Source organism: Strigops habroptila, chromosome 4 (genome assembly GCF_004027225.2).
Source record: "Strigops habroptila isolate Jane chromosome 4, bStrHab1.2.pri, whole genome shotgun sequence".
Lineage (NCBI taxonomy): Eukaryota > Metazoa > Chordata > Aves > Psittaciformes > Psittacidae > Strigops > Strigops habroptila.
The window spans coordinates 7967628-7987437 of NC_046358.1; the positions used below are offsets into that span (position 1 = coordinate 7967628).

At 42.3% G+C, this 19810-nt stretch overlaps 1 protein-coding gene across 1 annotated transcript in view; it reads left to right on the top strand.

The window, feature by feature from the left end:
• Positions 1-18113, top strand: part of LOC115606022 (cytosolic phospholipase A2 beta-like) — a 33914-nt gene extending 15801 nt beyond the window's left edge. The window contains exons 11-21 of the mRNA XM_030481251.1: positions 728-765; positions 1665-1800; positions 2736-2872; positions 3134-3356; positions 3954-4071; positions 5108-5245; positions 6381-6485; positions 7081-7266; positions 10284-10450; positions 10992-11178; positions 13778-18113. Of these exons, the coding sequence (XP_030337111.1) occupies positions 728-765; positions 1665-1800; positions 2736-2872; positions 3134-3356; positions 3954-4071; positions 5108-5245; positions 6381-6485; positions 7081-7266; positions 10284-10450; positions 10992-11178; positions 13778-14022 (1680 nt within the window). The 3' untranslated portion in view covers positions 14023-18113. The remainder of the gene's footprint in view (positions 1-727; positions 766-1664; positions 1801-2735; positions 2873-3133; positions 3357-3953; positions 4072-5107; positions 5246-6380; positions 6486-7080; positions 7267-10283; positions 10451-10991; positions 11179-13777) is intronic.
• Positions 18114-19810: the final 1697 nt, after the last annotated feature.

Genomic DNA, 19810 nt, shown 5'->3' on the forward strand with positions numbered 1-19810 from the left:
AATCTATATACCTACATGTTAGATGTCTAAAGTTAGGTAAGTTGAATCTTACCCTTGGAGAACAATTTGAATCACAGAATGGTTTAGGTTGGATGAGACCTTAAAGATCATCTAGTCCAACCCCCTGCTGTTACGTTCTTCTGTGTGTACAGTCATAATCGTAACTGGTGGAGAGATACAACTCTTAAGATGCTTTAAAAGCAGTAGTAATGCTCCTGTGTGGCCAGATGAACCTGTTAACAATAGCCAGACATCCTTTCCATGACTTTGCAGCAAATGAGAAGGGAGAATGAATGTTTGTTTTGCCACTGGTGATTCCCCACCTCTCTGTTTGGACTCCTTTTACCTCCAGTAGCTTTTTGGAAGCATGTGGTGTTTCCTCTTCTATCACTGTCTTTATATGGCTGCTGTTCTTCATCCTGAAGAATAGGAGGGTGGCAATGTGATACTGCTGCTGGGTTAGGAGATATATTCACAGTGAAGAGGAAATCCTGTTTATCAGCCGCTCATCTAGCCACATTGACGACTCCTGTCTCTTTTGCTTCCCTGTAGAATACTTCTGGTGTTTAGTTGCCTGCCTTCTCTTTCCCATAGGTTTCCAAAGAACTCTATGCAGGGTGGCAGTGGTGGGACATTCCAGGGGGCACTGCAAGTCTGAAAGTCTGGATTTCAAAACTTCTCTTTTTTCCAGTCATTCACATTCCTGCTTTCAATTTTTTCTTTACAGAATGTGCCACTGTATTTGTACCTCCAACTTAACGATTGGTAAGAGGACTGTTTTGTTTTTTTTCCCCAAAGGTTTTATTGCTCTTTGAACTATGACTTCTAGAATAGAGTATCCTTTACTTAGATACAAGGAATGCGCATGACTAGGGGCAAACTGTAATGATAGTTAAGTCACCATTAAAAAGCCACCACAACAGATCAAAGTTAAATGTCCTTGGGGCAAAAGAGTCACACCAAGATGCAAAAAACCCCCACCAACCTATGAGAATTTCAAACAGTGAGGAACTTAGTCACCGAATGTCCTTTACATCAAAGAACCAAAGACTAAGATTGGAGGCTTCTTCAAAAGGGACATGGAAGCAGGAAGGCAAAAGGAATAAGGAATTTGAAATAAGCAAAACATCCAGAGCCCATACATTACTCAAATCACACATGCGTTCTTGAGCAAATAGATGTGTGGCTCTGGAGATATCAGTAGGAAGAAACACATGCTAGAGAAGATGAAAAGTTACAGTGTAAAATAATGAGACAGAAAACAAATGAACCAAAATAATCTGAATATATTTTTCATTGTACTTTTTCTGTATAAATCTGTGGTACAAATCCCCAGGAAAGACCTTGTTAGGTTCAAGTCAGCCTTTGCTTAAAAATTACGTGAAGCAGAAATAGAAAGCAATATGTGCCAGCTTATAAAGACTCAGAGAAGCCTTTCTTTTTTCATATTTGCTGTCCTTAGCTGGCAGTAAAACTTACACTGAAACATTGGAAAATAGAGACCACGTAGAAACAAAGCAGTTGATTTCTTTGAAACCGGACAATGTATTTCTGTCTCTCAATCTGAACAGTTAATAGTGGGTTTTTATGATTTTTAGCAGACTGCAGTTGTTGAAAATAGATCCATATACATTTTAAACACCAATCCTGTGCCTCTGTTTCAGCACAGAAAAACTAGATGTGCGCTTAGGCTATGATTTGTGCCGAGAAGAGCAAGAATTCTTGCTAAAAAGAAAAAGAGTGGTTGCCAGTGCCCTGAAAAGGGTCCTTCATCTGGAAAGAGATCTACATGGACATGAGGTCTGTGAGTAGGAGTCCAAGCACGGGGTGTGGGTCTGTTCAATTAGGATTGGCACATCTCCCCGCAAAATTTCTAGTAGTTTTTGCATATTGATGACAACCCCATTGATGTGAATGGCAGCAGAAAAGAAGTTCTCAGTGTGGCATACCCCATATTCATCTAATATTTCGGCTCAGCTATTCATGCCTCCGTTCTTCTCAATAGGTCAAATTCTCAGGGATATAATACCACTCTTCAAAGCCAGAGCTTCCAACAGTGTGATGCAGTGGGTCAGCAAGATATGAGGTGTTGGTACATTGTGTTAGACACAGCCAAGCCAGACAACTGAAACCAAGTAGGAAAACAGGAGTATTTGAAATTCACCTCACATAGATATTTATTAAATCATTGTAATGTCCCTTCTTTAGGCTTACCTTTTATTTCATTTTCAGAGCACTTTTCACAAAAAGTCAAAATTCTTTAGGGTAGAGAAAGAACATTTTATGACAAACTCCAGCTGAAATATTTTGTTGCCAAGATCCAGGCGAATTATTAAGTGAACATTATTTTCTTGCTGGAATGACATTTGTTAAATAGATGCTCTCCAAAGAATCATTTTGTTTACTTAAGATATTTTTTTCTGAACTTGAATCCATTCTTAATTACATTATTGCAATTTTTGTTATTTATAATAAAATTATATCATGATCTGTTATTAATCATTGCAATTCCAATTATAAAGAAGAAGGGGAGGAAGGAAAGTTTAAATCACTGCATACTCAAAATCATCCAAACTCATCCAAGCTTTGGGGTTAAGGGTACCCATTGAGTGTCTGGAGGTTAATTTCGTTGTCCTCCAAAGAAGTGTCCTGAGGAAATTAAAAGAGCTGTAATTAGACTTGTCCAAGTAGGCAAATGAGTAACTTTTTGAAGATAATACTTATGTTTTGAACAGGTCCCAGTAATAGCTGTTATGGCAACAGGCGGAGGCCTCAGAGCAATGTCAGCTATGTTTGGCCACCTCTTAGCTCTCCAGAAGCTAAATCTGTTGGACTGTGTTACCTACGTCACTGGGGCTTCTGGCTCGACATGGTGTGTATAGCAAATGAGATTTGTATTTGGAATGACTCTCAGACTATATTTCTACACAGTGAGAGACATATCTCTTTCAAGGTCTTAGATTGTTAACAAGTGAACGTAATTCCCTGCTAAAGCTACTACTGTTGGCTCTCAATTATAACTTTAGTTTAGGCTTGTCAGTTCTCTTCTTCGATGAAAGTCGTTGGGTCGATATAGTAATTTTCCAGAACTATCCAGATACATGGATTATTTTCTCACATTTCTATTCTTTAGGACCCTAGCAGACCTGTATGAACATGCTGACTGGTCACAGAAGTCTCTAGAGGGACCACTTAAGGCAGTAAAAGAACAAGTGACAAAATGCAAGCTCAACCTTATGTCTATAGAGCATCTGAAGTATTATCACAAGGAACTTGCTGAAAGAGCAAAAGCAGGACATGTGTCATCTTTCACAACTCTGTGGTCCCTTGCTCAGGAAATGTTCTTACATGAACGGGTATGTGCACGGTCCTGCCACACATTTGGGAAATATCCACTAATTTTCTTTAGAGCTTTACATTTTGAGGGCATGACGTAATGTGTGGAACAAATCCAAAGTGAATCCCAATGTGATTTGTAAACAATGACAAAGGATCTTGTAGTCAGGATTTTCCAGGGTAGCTAATGGTTTGAAGGTGCCTCTGTGCTAAGGGTGCCCAACAGCTAGCAACTTCAGTAGGAAAACTTGCAGAAATAACTGAGCAATCCCCCTCTGAAAAGTCAGGTCTTTTGAAGTCTGCTTTTATTTGGACACTTAAGAGCTAGAGTAATCTGTCCTCATGTGAACATTAGTCTCAGCCTTAGGAAAGATCTGGGGGATGAAGGCAATCAAGGCACTTTGATGTTAATTAAGAAGTTACTAGGGATCAAAAAAGCAACTGGAAAGAAAGTGCAGGAATATGAAGGAAGAGGTCTCTCATAAAAATGTGACTCACAGATTCCTCTGGGTTTTAAAACATTTGTTATCTCTCTAGACTCAGATAGATCATGTCAATGGTTTTTGCCTTGTGCTCTTCCAGAGGTTTACTGTGATTTTTTCTATCTCTTTGATTAGCCAAGAAAGTACAAACTCACAGACCAGCGCAAGGCATTGGAGCATGGACAAAACCCATTGCCTTTCTATTCAGTCCTCAATGTGAAAGAGGAAAAGTTCAGTACATTCAGATTTAGAGGTAAGTATTCCTAGAATTTCTTCTGGCTCTGAGGGACAAAGGAGAATTTGGAGGAAGGTGTTGTGTGGGTGTAGAATAAAAGGGGAATACATCTGTTGCTTGCCCTGGCTCGGTATTCATCTTTTAATAAAATGTCTTTTTTGCAAACTGCTGGATGTTGATTAGAAAGAGCAGGTCTGCTGTATGACATCCTCAGGCACAAACAGGGCATTTCTGAAGAGTTCTAGTTTTGCCATAGACATTGTGAGCAAGTGTGAGCAAATCATGCGATCTTTTTCTGCCTCAGATCCACACCTATAAAATGGGTTTGATGGTTCCTTAGTTTTTAGAGGTGCTGTGAAATATTATTGCCACTGCCCTAAATATTACACTGATGAAAGTATGAAAACGGAGTGGAGTATGATTCCTATAATGGGTGTGATATGACACCCATTAAATGGACACAGGGTACATTCAACAAAAGATATTAAAATGAGCGGATACTGGAAAGAAAAAAAAACAGCTAGTACTTACATTTGGTTTGGTTTATAGCTACTGTTCTACTGCAATACCTGAACAAGACAGCATGAGTCAGGAAAGCGCATGGCCATACCCACACTGTGATACTTTCTAGTTTGGAGCTGATGTGTCTTCAGGCTGTTTTATTATATCATGTAGGCTGACAAGTTTGGGTTAGTAGAGGTTTAATGCCAGTCATTCCTTGCAAGCTGGATCACACTTGCATGTTGTACATTTGATGCTCTTCATTTAGAGAGCAAGTAGGATCCCAGAATCTTTATATAGGAATATATATCTAAGCTTTTGAAGCTACTGTTAGACTCATTCTGAGTTGAAAAAGCTAGTTCCTTTTGTATGCAAATCGTCTCTCAGTTTTGTATGAAACTAGACAGTGTAGTTTGCAATACAAAGCTACTGAAACAAGAGCTGCTGAGACAACCAAGATCTATGGAGCCCATGGATAGCTTTATCCACAGGGGAAAGTTTTGTTTTCTTACTTCTACTACATTAAACATGCTGTGTGTCAATTCTTTTGTAGAGTGGGCAGAGTTTTCTCCTTATGAGGTGGCCATACCAAAATATGGAGCCTCCATTCCTTCAGAATACTTTGACAGTGAATTCTTCATGGGAAGGCGAGTGAAGAAGCTGCCAGAATCTCGGATCTGCTATCTGGAAGGTGACCTAGTAGTGCAGTATAGTTAATCACAACATGGTAGAAAGCGTGGTACTAGCTAGCCACTGGTCTGTATACAAAACTCCTTGCCAGCAAGTCTTCACTAGGTCTTGATTCAAGGGTCTTTTTATCCTGTTTGTACACTTCTGCTTGTTGTAAATCTTCTTTCCTCTTGACATCCCTTTTAACCTGGGCAGATTTGAGAAAGTTGCAGCATGGTTCCCCTTCCCATTTTCTGACCAAACAAAAAGACGGAGAAGGCGAGTTGAGAAAATAATAAGCCTTTCTTCCCTGAGAAGTCACCAACTGTTCAACTTAATTTCTAGACAATGTGTTGCTGGGGTAGAATTGGAAGGAACTGAAAATAAAATATAACTCACGTAGAACATGAACATGTAGAACAACCCACAAAAGTGAGAACCAGGAGAGCTTTGTGGGTTGAGAATGGTATCACTAATCTTCCCTACCCATAAGGATGGAGGAAGTCCTTTTAACCTCGAACAACTGCTTTGACTAGCTGTTCTGCCTGTAAAGGTGAAGAAAAGGAGAAAAGTCAGAGGAATCCATCTGCCCAGGCAGATTTGAAATCCTTGTCAGAATTTTAGCTTTTGATACCAAAACCAAGGATCTAGTGGAGACAAAAACTGTATTTCTCTCACTGCGAAGTCTGCTGGAGATGATTGTATTTGTTCCTCATGTGAGTATCTGGCATGGGGCTTAATGACAAAGGATAGCTCTTTCTTTTCCAAAAGCAGACTTACATATGGAGCCAATTCTATTTTGATCCTGGACCAGTTGAACTCTACAGAAACAAAACATGCCTGAAAGGAAAAAATGGGTCTTAGATCAATTTAAACAAGAAATCTGTTTAAGGAGGGCTTTATGCTTATACGTCTTCTACACGCTTTTAAAGCCTGTTGTCTTCCACAAGTGCACTGTTAACACTCTAAAACATCATTTGGGTGACTGATACCTCTTATTTTGTTACTCTGTACTATACAGTGGATGGTCTGTGTCACAACAGGGTCACTTCACGTGAGCCAATAATATGTAGCTTGTATCTAATAATATGGATACTTGTAATAGTCAGTAGTTAATGTGGTGGTGCAGTATTTTTCCCATGTGATTTGACTTGCAGGTCTTTGGACAAACATCTTTACTAGGAATTTGCTGGATGGCTTGTACTGGTCCTCAAATTCAAATGAATTCTGGGAAAGATGGGCCAAAGATATGGTAGATACAGGTAAGAAAGAGTTTCAAAATCAGTATTTGTTTTTGACCAGATAGTGCTTCCTATTCAGGGGAGGATTAAGAAAGATACACTATTGCTACTGTTTGTGAATAACCTCTCACATGTTCTCCCTAAACTGCTGCATTTTGTGTTGCCTCTCTGTGGATCTTCCAGCATGATTTTCATGTGTATCAGAATCACTATGTGATGGTTTTCATTACTTTATTTTATTTTATTTATTTTATTTTACTTTATTTTATACCCATACTTCATGCTACTTACAAATGTTTTCCATTTAGAATTTGCTTATGGTCTACTAAATGACTGCTCCGATGACTGCAAATGAGAAGGGTGGCTTTTACTTGTAGGCAAAAGTACAAAGCCAGTGTGTCATTTGAGAATGAAAGACAAAAGCTGTGCTTGCTTTAAAGCAAACCAGGTACCCCTTTGTTTAAAAGGGATTGGTCATCTGCATATGTTTTCAAGCAAACTGAAGGAAACAGGGAGGGGAGGGACCCACAGGAAGACAACAGGGGCAGTAGCCAGTAAAGGTGCCTGGCAGAACAGATTGCAATGTTTTTTTCTCACAGTTCCTTCTCTATTTCAGAAAAACATTCCCCTGAGGAAGACATCACTGTCATCGAGCCTCCTTCTTGTTTGTCAGGGAAGCTGTATGAGATGTTTCAGGACATTATGACCAAGCGTCCACTTCTGGGGAAGTCTCATAACTTCCTGAGAGGCTTAGAATTTCATAAGGATTATATCCACCAGAAAAAGTTTATTGAATGGAAAGGTAACTGCAACAAAGAGTTAGCTGCAGTGTGCAGGTAACATCTCAGATTTTTCTTTTCTTTTATTTAGATTTTGGAAATCTCACATTTAGATATATTTTCTCAGGGTTTGGAAATCTGTTGAGGTGGAACTATGTTCATGGTGTCTGTTTTTTCAGGGTAACAGGTTAAAATAAACTAGTCCATGGGCCACTCTTTCACCTCCTGAAGGTATCTGTAATTTGTGCCAAAGCATGCTCTTCTACAGGAAGTTTGTCACTGCTTAGATGTCAAAGGACTCAGAAAGGGTAGAGCCTTTTGAGGTCAAGAAACAAAGGTAACACCGGAAGCATAAAATAGCAGGTTATTATGTGGATCTTATGAAGGAAAGGACTGGTTGCAAGCATGTGGTTGCCCATATATGTGGTGTTACTGCTGGGTCATTTATCCATCCAGACACCTCTCTAGTTCTGCAGAAACAGAAATACCAAGATCCAACAACAGCAAGTTAAAGCCGTGTAGGTTTAGACTGTATATATTAAACAAACGGAATGCATAGACTTGATGTATAAATGAAACAGCAATTTCCTATGGCCTGTGTTCTGTGGGCAGACAAAGTAAACAGTCATGACAGTTTTACCTCAGAATCTATGGAACAATCTATGAAATGATAGCAGGCTGATGGAGCTGAGGCTTTGTGCATCAGAAACCATCCTGTAATCTCAGCATCCCCATTTATTCCATGAGCAGGTAGCAGTGTGGGAGGACCCCCCTAGATTAACATTATCAAGGTGTGTTCTCTGCCTCCTCTGAGTCCTTCTCTTTGGCAACTTGTGTTTTCTCTCCCCCGTTTCATGCAAGTTTCGTGCAAGTTACAACACCTTTTGCCCCTGGCTGCCACTGCTACGTGGTTGGCTGACAATGGCAAGAGATGGTGGAGCTTTTTTGCAAGTGAAGGCAGAGCTTGCAGTGTGCTAAGAAGTGGTTTTAAAATGTTCAGTAAGCAAAAAGTCTGTGTTCTAAAGAGTCTGCTTTAAGAAAACAAGTGAGAGGAAAAAGCAAGTAGCATAAGAAGGGTGGGTGAGAGAAGGAGCAAGTGAGTATCTTAAGAAGGTGGAGGGAGGATAAAATTGACAGTCAGTAAATGTTTAAAAAATCATTTTCCTTACATTTTTTTGACTAACAATTTTGTAAAGGCAAATGGGTAGAAGCAGATTTCAAGGAGGATTTGGAGGAAGAGATCATAGGGACACTAAAGCCTACTTCAGGTTAGATATTTTACAAATAGAGTAAAATAGGTGAAAATCATGAAGTCTGGGGTGGGAAAAGGGAAACTGAAAGTCTGGAGTTGGAAAAATCAGCAGATTTTGTATTGTCTTTTGACTGCCTGCATCAGACCAAGCTAAAACCAAGTATGGATCTCTAGAAGCAGGAGGAGATGCCAGCTCAGTGAATAGAAATTACAGTCTCATGTTAGGTGAAGTCTCCAGAATACAGCTGTGCTTTAAAGCTTCCCCGCAGCTCAGGTTATCTGACAGATTAAAACAAGACTTTAGATGCCATGTGAAAAGGCTATTTTTCATGGTGAGAAATTTGAGAACTCACAGCCTGGAATTAGTGTAATGCATTTACAGGCGGGTTCATGCTTTCAAGGGAATTCCTGAGGCAGGACTTATTTAAAGTCCCTTTTTGGGTGAGGGATGGAAGAAGAGGCTTTCCCAAGGAAATGTCTACTTCTAACTCATATATCCAGCCATGAGTAAATGCTTCACAGTTCCACCTCCATGATAAGAAAATGGGGGTAATGGAATTTCAACTAAAACTATTCACCAAGCCAAATAAAAGTGCAAAGTACGCTCTGTTTCTTCTGTGAGGGACTGCAAGCAAATGTCTTTCATTACAGCAGAATCTGTGAATTCCCAGCAGCCATGAATGCTAAAATAAGCAAATAATTTTGTGAAGACCTGACAGTGGGGAAATGGAAAAAATATGAGTTATTACTTCAAGCTGCTGTCGAACATTCTAGGCCCTGGAACAAGAGTTATTCTGCATGGTTTAAATCAACATGAATGAGACCAATGAAGCAGAGAGATCAAAAGGAGTGAAATGCTGGAATTTATCTGCAGTATTCCTGTGATCAACAGTTTCTTAAAATACCTAAGCACAAATGATTTAAGGCTTAAGGGGTCTGCTCTGTGCTCTGATACCTCATTTTGTGAACTTAAGGAACACTTTTAAACCACTATTTTGATACTTAAAACCATGGCAAAATGTTCCATATTCCATGGGACTAGAAATGGTACCGGGGGAACAATAGTGGACTCGGTGTCTACAGGGCAGACTGGTGGGGTTGCTAGCAGAGGAATAGCAGTCCAGCTATTAGAAACTGGCTTTAGATCTCAACTTACCAGTTGGTATAATTCCCTTTTGTCTTCTTTTGGTGTTAATGTGAGGTTTAATCAACTCAAGCAATATTTTAAGCTGTTGGTGGGGGATGCTGTGTGCACGATGTGGTATGTTTTTCCAGCATGGCTAAGATAATTTATATGAAAGCAGGTTGAAGTCAGATATTTCACCCTGGGAGAGAAGTCTAATCCTAAGAATACAAAAGCAAAAGAAGAGCAATGCAAACTGTAGTAAGGTACTGTGTTTGTCAGATCTGTTGCTGCACTGTGAAACTGTTTGTGTTGTTTGCATTGTTTTTCCCAGTTCTTAGGGGAAAAAAATAAAATCGGCCACATTCTGTATTCTGTGAGAAATTGCTCCCCAGAGCAGTGGTGAGGCCAGCGGAGCCTGTGTCTCACCTGCGTGCCTGGCTGCCTCACAGTGAGTGTGCTGGGGGAGTGTGGTAACAGGCCAGATGTGCTCAGACGTGCAGTTTGGAGGGCGTGCTCCTGGGGCCACGTTTGTGGGCTTGCCTTATGGAGGGAGGTGAGCCTGGTTTTGAGGGCAACCAAGGGGCTGCCCTTAGCACAGACAGATTTACTGACTCCTCCTTTCCTACCAATGCACCCCTAACTGTATTAAAAATGTTTTTCAGACTCTGTGCTGGATGCTTTCCCTAACAACCTGACACCGCTGCAGAAATACCTTTGCCTGATAGATGTTGGCTATTTCATCAACACCAGTGGTGCAGCACTTTTTAAGCCAGAGAGGAATGTAGATGTCATTATCTCACTTGATTATGGCTTGGGGAATGTGTTCAAGGTGAGAAGAGTAACATGCTTTGTTCCTTGCAGTCCTGGTAAAACTCTCTGTGTGTTATTCAGACTTTTAAGAAAGTGGCTCTCTAAATCTTGATCATATAGTCAACAGCAAAACAGTCACCATATCTCGGAGGAGGAAAGAAACTTCCTTCCTTTCTAGAACTATGGAAACTGTTAGGCTCTTTTCTCTGTAGTGGATTGCAGCATATACTTCCTAGCATCCTCAGGGAATGCAGTAACAATTAGTTGCTGGACATATGACCTTGATCTCTGTTGCTCTGTCCTCATGACGAATTGTAAGCATGGCTTTTGGTCATTCCTTGTAGCTGTAAAAAGCATTACAGGGTGATAATAAGCATCTTCTGACACGTGGCGAGTGGTGGCAGAATGTAAGGTTGTACTGTGGCTACTTCATACTACACATTCATTACAGAGTGATTTTAGGGACTAAATGAAGTTGTAGTAGTATTTCTGTAATACCTCAGTAAACCTGATTCTTGTTTTAGTGTTATCTTTAAGACAATGACATTCTGTGTCCACAGCAATTAGAGATGACATACAAATATTGCAAGATACAAAAAATCCCATTCCCCAAAGTGGAGATAAGTAAAGAAGAAGAGATGAACCCAAAGGAATGTTACGTGTTTTCGGATGCAGAGGACCCCAGAGCACCCATAGTAATCCATTTCCCCCTGGTGAATGACACCTTTAAGGAATTCAAGGAGCCTGGTAAGTTCAGTCAGCAAAACTATACTTTCTAGTTGAGTTCAGGCCATTTGTCTTTCCACAGCATGGATCTTAGTTGTCCTTTGTCCCAGGAATTCTAAGCAAGGGCACCACCTTTGTGTGACTGAGACCATTCTGTCTTCTACCCATCACGGTCATGCGAGTCTGTTTGCCTGTTCCATTGGGCCATGAAGGAGCATGCCCATTCATCTGTCAGGACAAGCTTTGGTTACTACATTCAGCTCAAAGTACATGAGTTGCCACCACAGCAGAGGAGGAGGTGTCAACTCTTCCTGTTAACCTAGTCATGTTAATCTTCCCACCACAACTGGGATTACATTCCCCATTCACAGAATGAAACCGTATCTCTCATCCGGTAAACCACGATGCAACAAAGATAGCTGAGTCAGGTCCATGTCTCCTCTGATAAGCCTCTACGTACTGCTCAAGAGGCAGGTTAGCAAACCACAGCAGGCTCTGTGATGTTGAGTGAGACAGAGGACAGAACAAGGCTTTAAGCCACAACTCACACTACAAAGCATACTGGTGAAGGCAGCACTTACGATGGTAAGATGTTGGGGAAAAGGTAGGGCCAGAATTCCTCCTCGATCTAGAAGAAACTGGGAACATCTGCCAACTGCTTCTTCCTTCACTCTCCCCCTATCAATTTAAGACCTAGCAGTAAGCAAGCAGGCTGGGCACTAGTTTCTTCTCCCATACTCTCATGCAGTTGGGTCGGTTCTGTGTGTTCAGCAGGCTCTGGGCAGGAGGTTTTGCCCTCAGGTGTTGTCTTTGCATGCAGGCGCGAAGCAGCAAAGACCATGTTAGAACAAGAGAGCATCAGCATAGACTAGGTTTTCCAACAGCTTGTGGGATACTCTGCAAAAATCAAACAGGCAGTATCTTCTTGTTGCTTCTGCTTTCTGACTTCCTTAACCCGAGTCCTTTCACCGTGCTGGAGCTCTTACAGCAACAAACCTTGAAGTATCTCACACACCACCTTTTGAGTTACCAGGCCATGGGGAACTTCTGCCTTCCCTTGCTCAACACACCAGACAGAGCATTCGCTCTCCTTCCAGCTTTACCCCAAATTACATTGTGGTACTAGGTGGGACCACTGCAAAATGGATGGCTCTGAGGGAAAATTTGGGGAAGGTTATAAACAGGAAAGCAGATTACATAAAGCTCCTTTTCTGCTGTGAAGTTCACCAATGCTCAGAGATCACATGCAGTAAGAGATACACCAATAAAATCACATTTAGAAACTGCGGATGAACAGAGGAGGTACCCAGAAGAGGGAACTAGGCTTGTTCAGTAGAGGCTGGAGATGGTTCAAATGGCAATACACAGTGAGATACGTCCATTGAGCAGTGACTAGCAGGTTAAAAGGCTGTTTTACATTGTCTCTGAATGAAAGATAGGTGAGATTATGTAGAGCAAAGCAGCTGCAGCAGCTGCTGCAGCTTCTCAGCACTCCAGGCCCAAATTCATGAGCTATGACACTTACCTGCATGTCTCTGAGCAGCCGCTGATTCATCAGCCAAGCTGACAGCCTGCAACTGATGTGGGTGGTTGGGGAGGGAGGTCCTTGGCAATGTGCTTGTGTGGATTTCAAGTTTAACAGTGGAGCTTTTCATTTCTAGATGGCTGAGAGACACCTTGTGGAATGCGGGTACTTATTTATCTTGCTTTTAACTGTTTAAACTCTAGAAAACAGAATCAGCTTGTGAAGTGCCTATTCACAATGCAATTATAGATTGTGATTTTGTGTGCTTGAGGCAGGTGCAGTTGTATCTGGATGTGGATAGCACAGACAATAGTCTGAATATTGAGAGGCTCAATGAAAGCGAACCTTGGGCATTTCTAATACAGCAACTTCAGGTTGCAGCCTGTGCCCAGCACCCTCAGATCATAGTGTCCAGAAAGTACCAGGTTAGACTAAAACCTGCTATGTCTCAAGCAAAATTCATGTGTCATTTTCATGCAGTTCTGGTAGACATCATAAGGAATATCTCAGCAGTCTCTTTGCAGCCCCGCTGACACTTATTCACAATACATTTGTGATTTGGGCATATTTGTTTCAGACTGCAAAGAGACAAACAAAAAATGTACTCTAAACATCTTGTAGAAGCATAAATCAGAGTCTGAAGTCCCTGGTGGATGTAATTAGGGTGTCTTTTTAAGTAAAAAGATTGACCTAACAGAGGGGGTGGATATTGGCAATATCCAACATGTATTCCAGGTGTGCGGATTGTCTGAGAGTTAGACTTACGGGGTTTGGGAAAGGATCTGGACCCAGGGGCATGCTGCCCAGGAATGACTGTCTGGGAATGACTGTCTGCAGCGGCAGGACAAGGGGGAAGGTAACGATTCCTGCCAGCCCTGCTGAGAGATTTCCAGGTCTGAGCTTTAGCAGGAGGGGCAAGGAAGAGCAGCTGGAAAAGCTGACCAGGAATGGCTCTTCCAAGCCGTGGAGGGGTGCAGTCTTTCCTGGAGGCTGTTTTTAACAGCAGGTCCTGCCAAGTAGATCAGTACCCTCCAACACCATGTGTTTTGTGCTCCAGATTCATCTCACTGTGGTGGCTTTTGTCTTTCTCTGCAGGGGTAAAGCGCTCTCTCTCAGAGATGGAAGAAGGCAAAGTGAATCTGGAGAACAACTGCTCACCCTATTACCTCATTAGGCTAATCTACTCCTCTGAAAACTTTGACAAGCTTGTGAACCTGAGCACATACAACATCCTCAATAATAAAGACCTGCTCCTCCAGACAATCCGGAGTGCCGTAGAACGGAGGAGAAGCAGCAGGACTTGGAATCTGCCTAGCCACTCTAGAGCTGGATACCGTTAAGCTGGGTTTTTGCACTGTTCCCTACTGAAAGCTATAACAGTCACATTACGACACATCACAGTCACATTATAACATCACAGTCACATTACAAAACATCACAGTGTTCATTATTTGCAAGAAACTGAGGAAACATGTACATTTCTCATCTTGCCTTGTTCAAGTTCCTGGCTTTCAAAAGGGTTTATTTAGTCTCTTTCCCCCAAGCTTTCAGACCACAAAAGCTTCACACTGTGGTCTTACTTGTTAAGAATTAGGGTCCTGGTTAGCAGAGGCCTTCCAGGATCTCCCTGATGTTATAGAATATGGTGGTGGTGATAGTGATAGTTCTTCATATGAGCCTGTCACCTCAATCCTGAGCCTACTGTCAGTGTCTTTTCAATGCTTGGTTACAAAGCAAGTCCTGGCCATTTGCATTCAGTGATGTCCAGATTTTCAGGCAGGCTGAGCAACTAGAATTTGCACTGAATTTGTGGGCTTAGCTTTGAAGTCAGGCCAAAGAGAGTCATATGTATCTGTGAACAAAAGCCAAATTGCAACGTGGGCAATTGCATTCTGTCTGGCCGATTCCCTTTGCCAATTTAGAAATTATTCCTTTTTTCCATTCCCCTGCAAGAGCTTGGCACAGAAACGCTGCTCCAGACTGCCATGAGGGGGGCAGTTACATTTCAAGGAGAGAGGACATTAGCTGCAGAGAGTGTGTATGGTTCTTTTGAGCGTTAGCTGGAGGGAAAATTCTGCACAAGGCATGAGTGATTATATTGATTTATATGCATTAAAATGTCAAAAGCCTGAAGCAAGCTTTTGATACCAGAAATTCAAGGGGAATAATTACCATAGACTCAAGTACAGTTAATTTAATAAGAAATAAGCTAGTGCTCCTTATGTATGTAAACTGAATGTAGGATAACATAACTCACAGAGTGCATAGCCATTGTATCTTCACACCCAGAAGATTTTTTCCCTTTACAGTCTTCTATCCATAACATCATAGGCAAGGTATTTTTAATAGGTGCTACACTAAAATAGAGCACAAATCAGAAAACGGAAATTCTTTATCACACCTTCTTGCTGGAGGAAAATGTTTGGAAAAATGATGCCTGGTTTTCATTTGCTTTGGAGTGCAATGAGAGACTTTGCATTAAACTAGGAGCCTGGAACATCTTAACAGCCCTCCAGAATCTGAAAGGAAAGGATGCTGAGCAGCATGAAACAGAGCTCCATAGAAGTCAGAGAAGTTTCCAGACTTCCTAGCACTTAAGGATTTGGACCTGCTTCTTGCTTATTTAATCCAAACACAGCATATTCTTTGGGATCTCCAAGGAAAATCTTATACATTTCTTCTCTGTTGGAAATTTACTTGATATCTAGAATTGATTTTACTTGAAAACCAAAAATAGACAAAGAAAGAGAAATGGGGCTCTGCCTTTTTGGTATATGCAGACAGTATTCAAACTCAGAGGGAGAGCATTTACAAAAGGCTTCATTGCCTGAACCCTGTATCTACTAAATGCTGCTTCTCCTGCAAGCAATGTCAATGAATATGCCTCAGCAATATTCCTTGTACAATGCTTATTTACTGAGCTAAGGAGTACTATGCAAAACCTGAGGCGTCTTAACAGCTGGAATGCAACTGTACAACTGAATTCAGGCCATAAGAAGATAAGAACTAATTGGATACTGTCTGCAACAAAAAATAGCCATTTTGAGTTGAAAGATGAGATGGCAGTAGGCAGCTACCTCAGAAGAGAGAATCCTACCAGCAGGGTCTGTTACCTTCCCATAGCAGAGCAGCACATCCTGACACAGTATCCTGTGGTGCAGGTGTATGTACATACAAGCACCTGTGGCTGTGTGCACGCATATACACAGGGTGTGCACTGTCTTCATGCTCATCTAGCTGGTCCTAGAAAGAAACCTCTTCTTGCAATCTGCTTGCACAGAACAAAACCTGATTCCAGCATGGCTGTGGAAGGGCTGCGTGCTTCCATGTCCTGTGCCCTGGTGCATCCTGATTCGCTCAGGCTCCAGCACTTGGCCTCACAGCCAATTGGTGCTTGACCCCTGCTCACTTTGGCCAGGAGGAGAAAAGGATGGACAAGGAATGAGTTATACCATTGTGCTGGCTGTCTGCATGCCCTCACTGTGATGGTGCGCTTGGGGTGTCAAATTATTGCTTGCATCTTCCATCATCATGGTACTACACAGAAGATGCAGAGGGCTGAACAGCTTGTGTGGAGTCCCAACAATAGCAGCTTTTCTGCTGCAGTGGTTAAAAAACTCAGTTCAGAGACACTGGCATTCTCCACAACAGACTGCTATTTCTTTTGACGCTAAACCAGTACCTAGCTAGGAACAAGAAGACCACCAATGGTGTTATGTGATTGCCTTTCATTTATGCATCATTCATATTGTAAATAGGAACACTGTTTTACCTCATCTACCTATTTTTTATGCTCTGCTGCTGCAAAAAGATATCCCTGTTTGTTCACTGGCTACAGTGAATGATTCATAGCCCTCCTGATCCTTGGCAGCACATGCCCAGAAACAAGGCAGCTCAGCTATGCTGAGGCAATTGTGTCTCTCTAAATGCTCCACAGACTGATAACTGGGGCGTGTTTGGTGCATTCATAAAGCTGCTAATGCAAACAGAAATGCCCACTAAAATGTGAAAGAGCCAAAAACCCCACAGGGTTCTCAGGTAATCCCCAGTCAGCGGAGAATAACTTTTCTAAGGGACTGTTAAACCCTGTTGTAGAGTGAAGGAGGTAGCTGTGGGTAGGGAAGGAGGCAGGACGGTGGTGTGATTTTCCCTCTGCCAGGAAAACTGTTACCTAAGGTTGTGCCAATACTTAAAGTAGGGTCAGGGACCGCTGTTTAATCGTGCAGCCCAGAGGCACAGACAACCGTGTGCCCCTTGATCTCCTTGGGGCCCCATGTGGTGCCCCTGTAGCCTTAAACAATAATGGTTTTTAAAAATATATTTTTGCATTTCAGAGCCTGAAATGATGTGAGGGCTGTATCATTGCCCTTCATGGTGGTATTTGGTTGGTTGGTTGTTTTGGTTGGCTTTGTAGCATGACATTGAAGGAGCACGTTGCTGGCCCACATGGAGGGACCCACATCTGGCAGTCTTATCCATGCAGCTTGGCTGGCATGTGCTTCCCCCTGGAGCACACCTAGGCTCTGGGTTGGAGCATGCTAATTTGCACAGCATGAAACCCACAGAACTACAGAGCAGAGCTGCAGTGATGTACAGCTGATCAGTAACCTACACTCAGGTTTCCTTTAAGGTATACATGGAGTTTAAGGGAATGTAAATGTGTTTGCTGTCCAAAGGTTTTATGATTGTTCCTTGTCCCTGTCTTGCCTGGCTTGTGCCACATGCTGTTGAATAGCTGAGTGGAGTGCATGAAAACCAAAGCAGGCACTGTGAGGAGAAAGCTGTCTCTCTGCCTCTCACCGTACAAAGATGTGTGTGAAAAGGCACATGGCATGCTTAGAAACTGTGCCTTGCTATTCTGGTGTTATGTTTGCTTAACCACTGGAGATGAATGCATGCATGCGAAATCCTCATCTGAAATGCACCCCAGATCACTGCTCTCAGATGAACATCTTGCTGGAAGCACCCCCCCCCCAAAAAAAAAGACCCAACAGAGCTTGCTATCTGCTGCCAAACACGAAGGAAACAGAAGTTTGTTCTTGTAACTGTTAGCTACTCTTTATAGAAATTGTTTGTTTGTGTCTTTGAACCATTTAATAATATATTAATCAAAAATAAAATCTTGCAAAGGAGCACCAGACCCATGAAAGTCTTTATGCACTTGAACACAAGACTACATCTTTGCCAGTTATAATAGCACTATTTGTGCTAGATGTCTGCTGAGCACTTTGTAGGGCATTGGCTGGTTTCAAGATTGGGTGCAAAAATCAAAAAGAAGATGTTCTGGTTTACAAATGCATTGAGAGCCTGGGAATAAGAAGTGTGGAACAAACTCTACCTCCTGCAGTAAAACCCTTTTCAGTGGTGTGGCACGAGAGAGGGCAGGATGGCAGCTGTACTCAGCCATAGCCAAGGCACAGCTTTATTTTGCCTCTTCTTGATTTGATTTAAATATGTACAGAAGTCTGCCTTTCACTGAACTTTACTGTAATGAATTAAATCATGAGTTTAAAATACCTACGTTTAAAAAAATCAGAAAGTTTTTATTTTTGTGTAAAAGCAGTTAAAAACAATAAAGGAAAATGCACCAGTTTCCCATCACTTTGCTGTATTTTTTGTGACAGGCAGAGGCTCCAGCAGAGGTGCAGCAGATGAGAGAGCTGGACTAGCCAACAGAATCCAAAGATTAGATCACCTTGCTGGTTGTGAGTGACTGATCTGAGTCAGTCTGAACACAAACCTAAACTCTAGATGTTGCATGTACCCTTATTTACATACACATAGTGTTAGGCACTCCCCTCCTACTGGAAAATCGGTCAATACGGGGGAGAAGACTGCAAGCAAAGAGTCATGCTTGGCTAAAAATGGGCCGAGGCTGATGTCCTTGTCCAAGTAGTTAAGGACTTGAAGCATTAGGCTCTACTTGTCAGGGAAGAGCCCCAGCCACTACACTGTCCTGGGTGCCATTCCTCCCCAGTTTCTTGCTAGCTAACTTTTCTGTGGCTCAGAAACAAAGATAAGTAGGGAAAAAAGAATATTCTTCCTCAAGGATTGTACCACACCTTAACAAGCTGTGCCTAAGATCCAAATGCTTGCAACAGTGGTAGGTATTTAAGCAAAAATAGGGCTGAACAGACCCCACCCGATGGGTGGTGATCACTGATCACTCCTCTGTTGCCCTCAGGAGCCTGGGCTATGTCTGGTGTGGCAGGACTTGAGTCTGTGTCTCAGGTGAACAGTCTCATTGTCATGTTACTACTCTGAGGTGCTCCAGGAGGCTCTTCATGTACCTTTTGGCTCTGCTCTGCTTCATCCTGGCTGGTCCCTTTTCAGAATCCTGGCTGGCCATTTCAGAATCACAACTGAAACCTGCTCTCTACAGGCCCGTTGCAGGGGGTGGACCTCCAGACGTGAGAGTGTTTGGTCTCCAGACAGAAACACATGCTCAGCTTTAATTGCATGCCTGCCACTTGCCTACGTTATTATGCCTCTTAGGTATAAGGATTTAAAGTATATGAAGATGAGAAACCCATTTGAATCCTCTTGCATATCCAGGCTAAGGCACAGTAGAATACAAAGCCAGCAGCAGCCCTGTGCCGAATGCTTTTACTCCGGGCTTGGACTTCTCCCTGGAAGAGCACTGGCACTCATGCCCCTACTTGTGGGGAGGAGCTACATTTCTAACCCCACACTTATTACCAAGTTTTCCCCTCTTAAAGAGAAAGGAGGATTTCCACAGTTGCTGAAGATTGCCAGGTACAGCATGCTGCTAACGCACCATTCAGACAGGACCGCTGAAGAGAAAAATGACCTGGAGCAACCCTGGTGTGCAGAAAAGTTGGTTTTGTGGTGGCAAAAGGAAAGGAAAGAAAGACCAACATACATTTCAGGTCACACCCTCCACTTCCCAAAACAACCAAACCTGTTTAACCTACAGGGTACAAGCAATCCTGTTATATTGGCCCTATCAGTGTTTTCAGTTGGTTTGGGTGCTGAACTGTGCTATGACTGGTGCTGGTGCTGGTAACATGTCCCAGGACTGACCCATGCCCAATGGAGTAGTACAGGCGTGTGCATGGGCTGGGCCCAGGTGGCAGGAATTAGGGCATTGGGTGGTCAGCAGAGCTT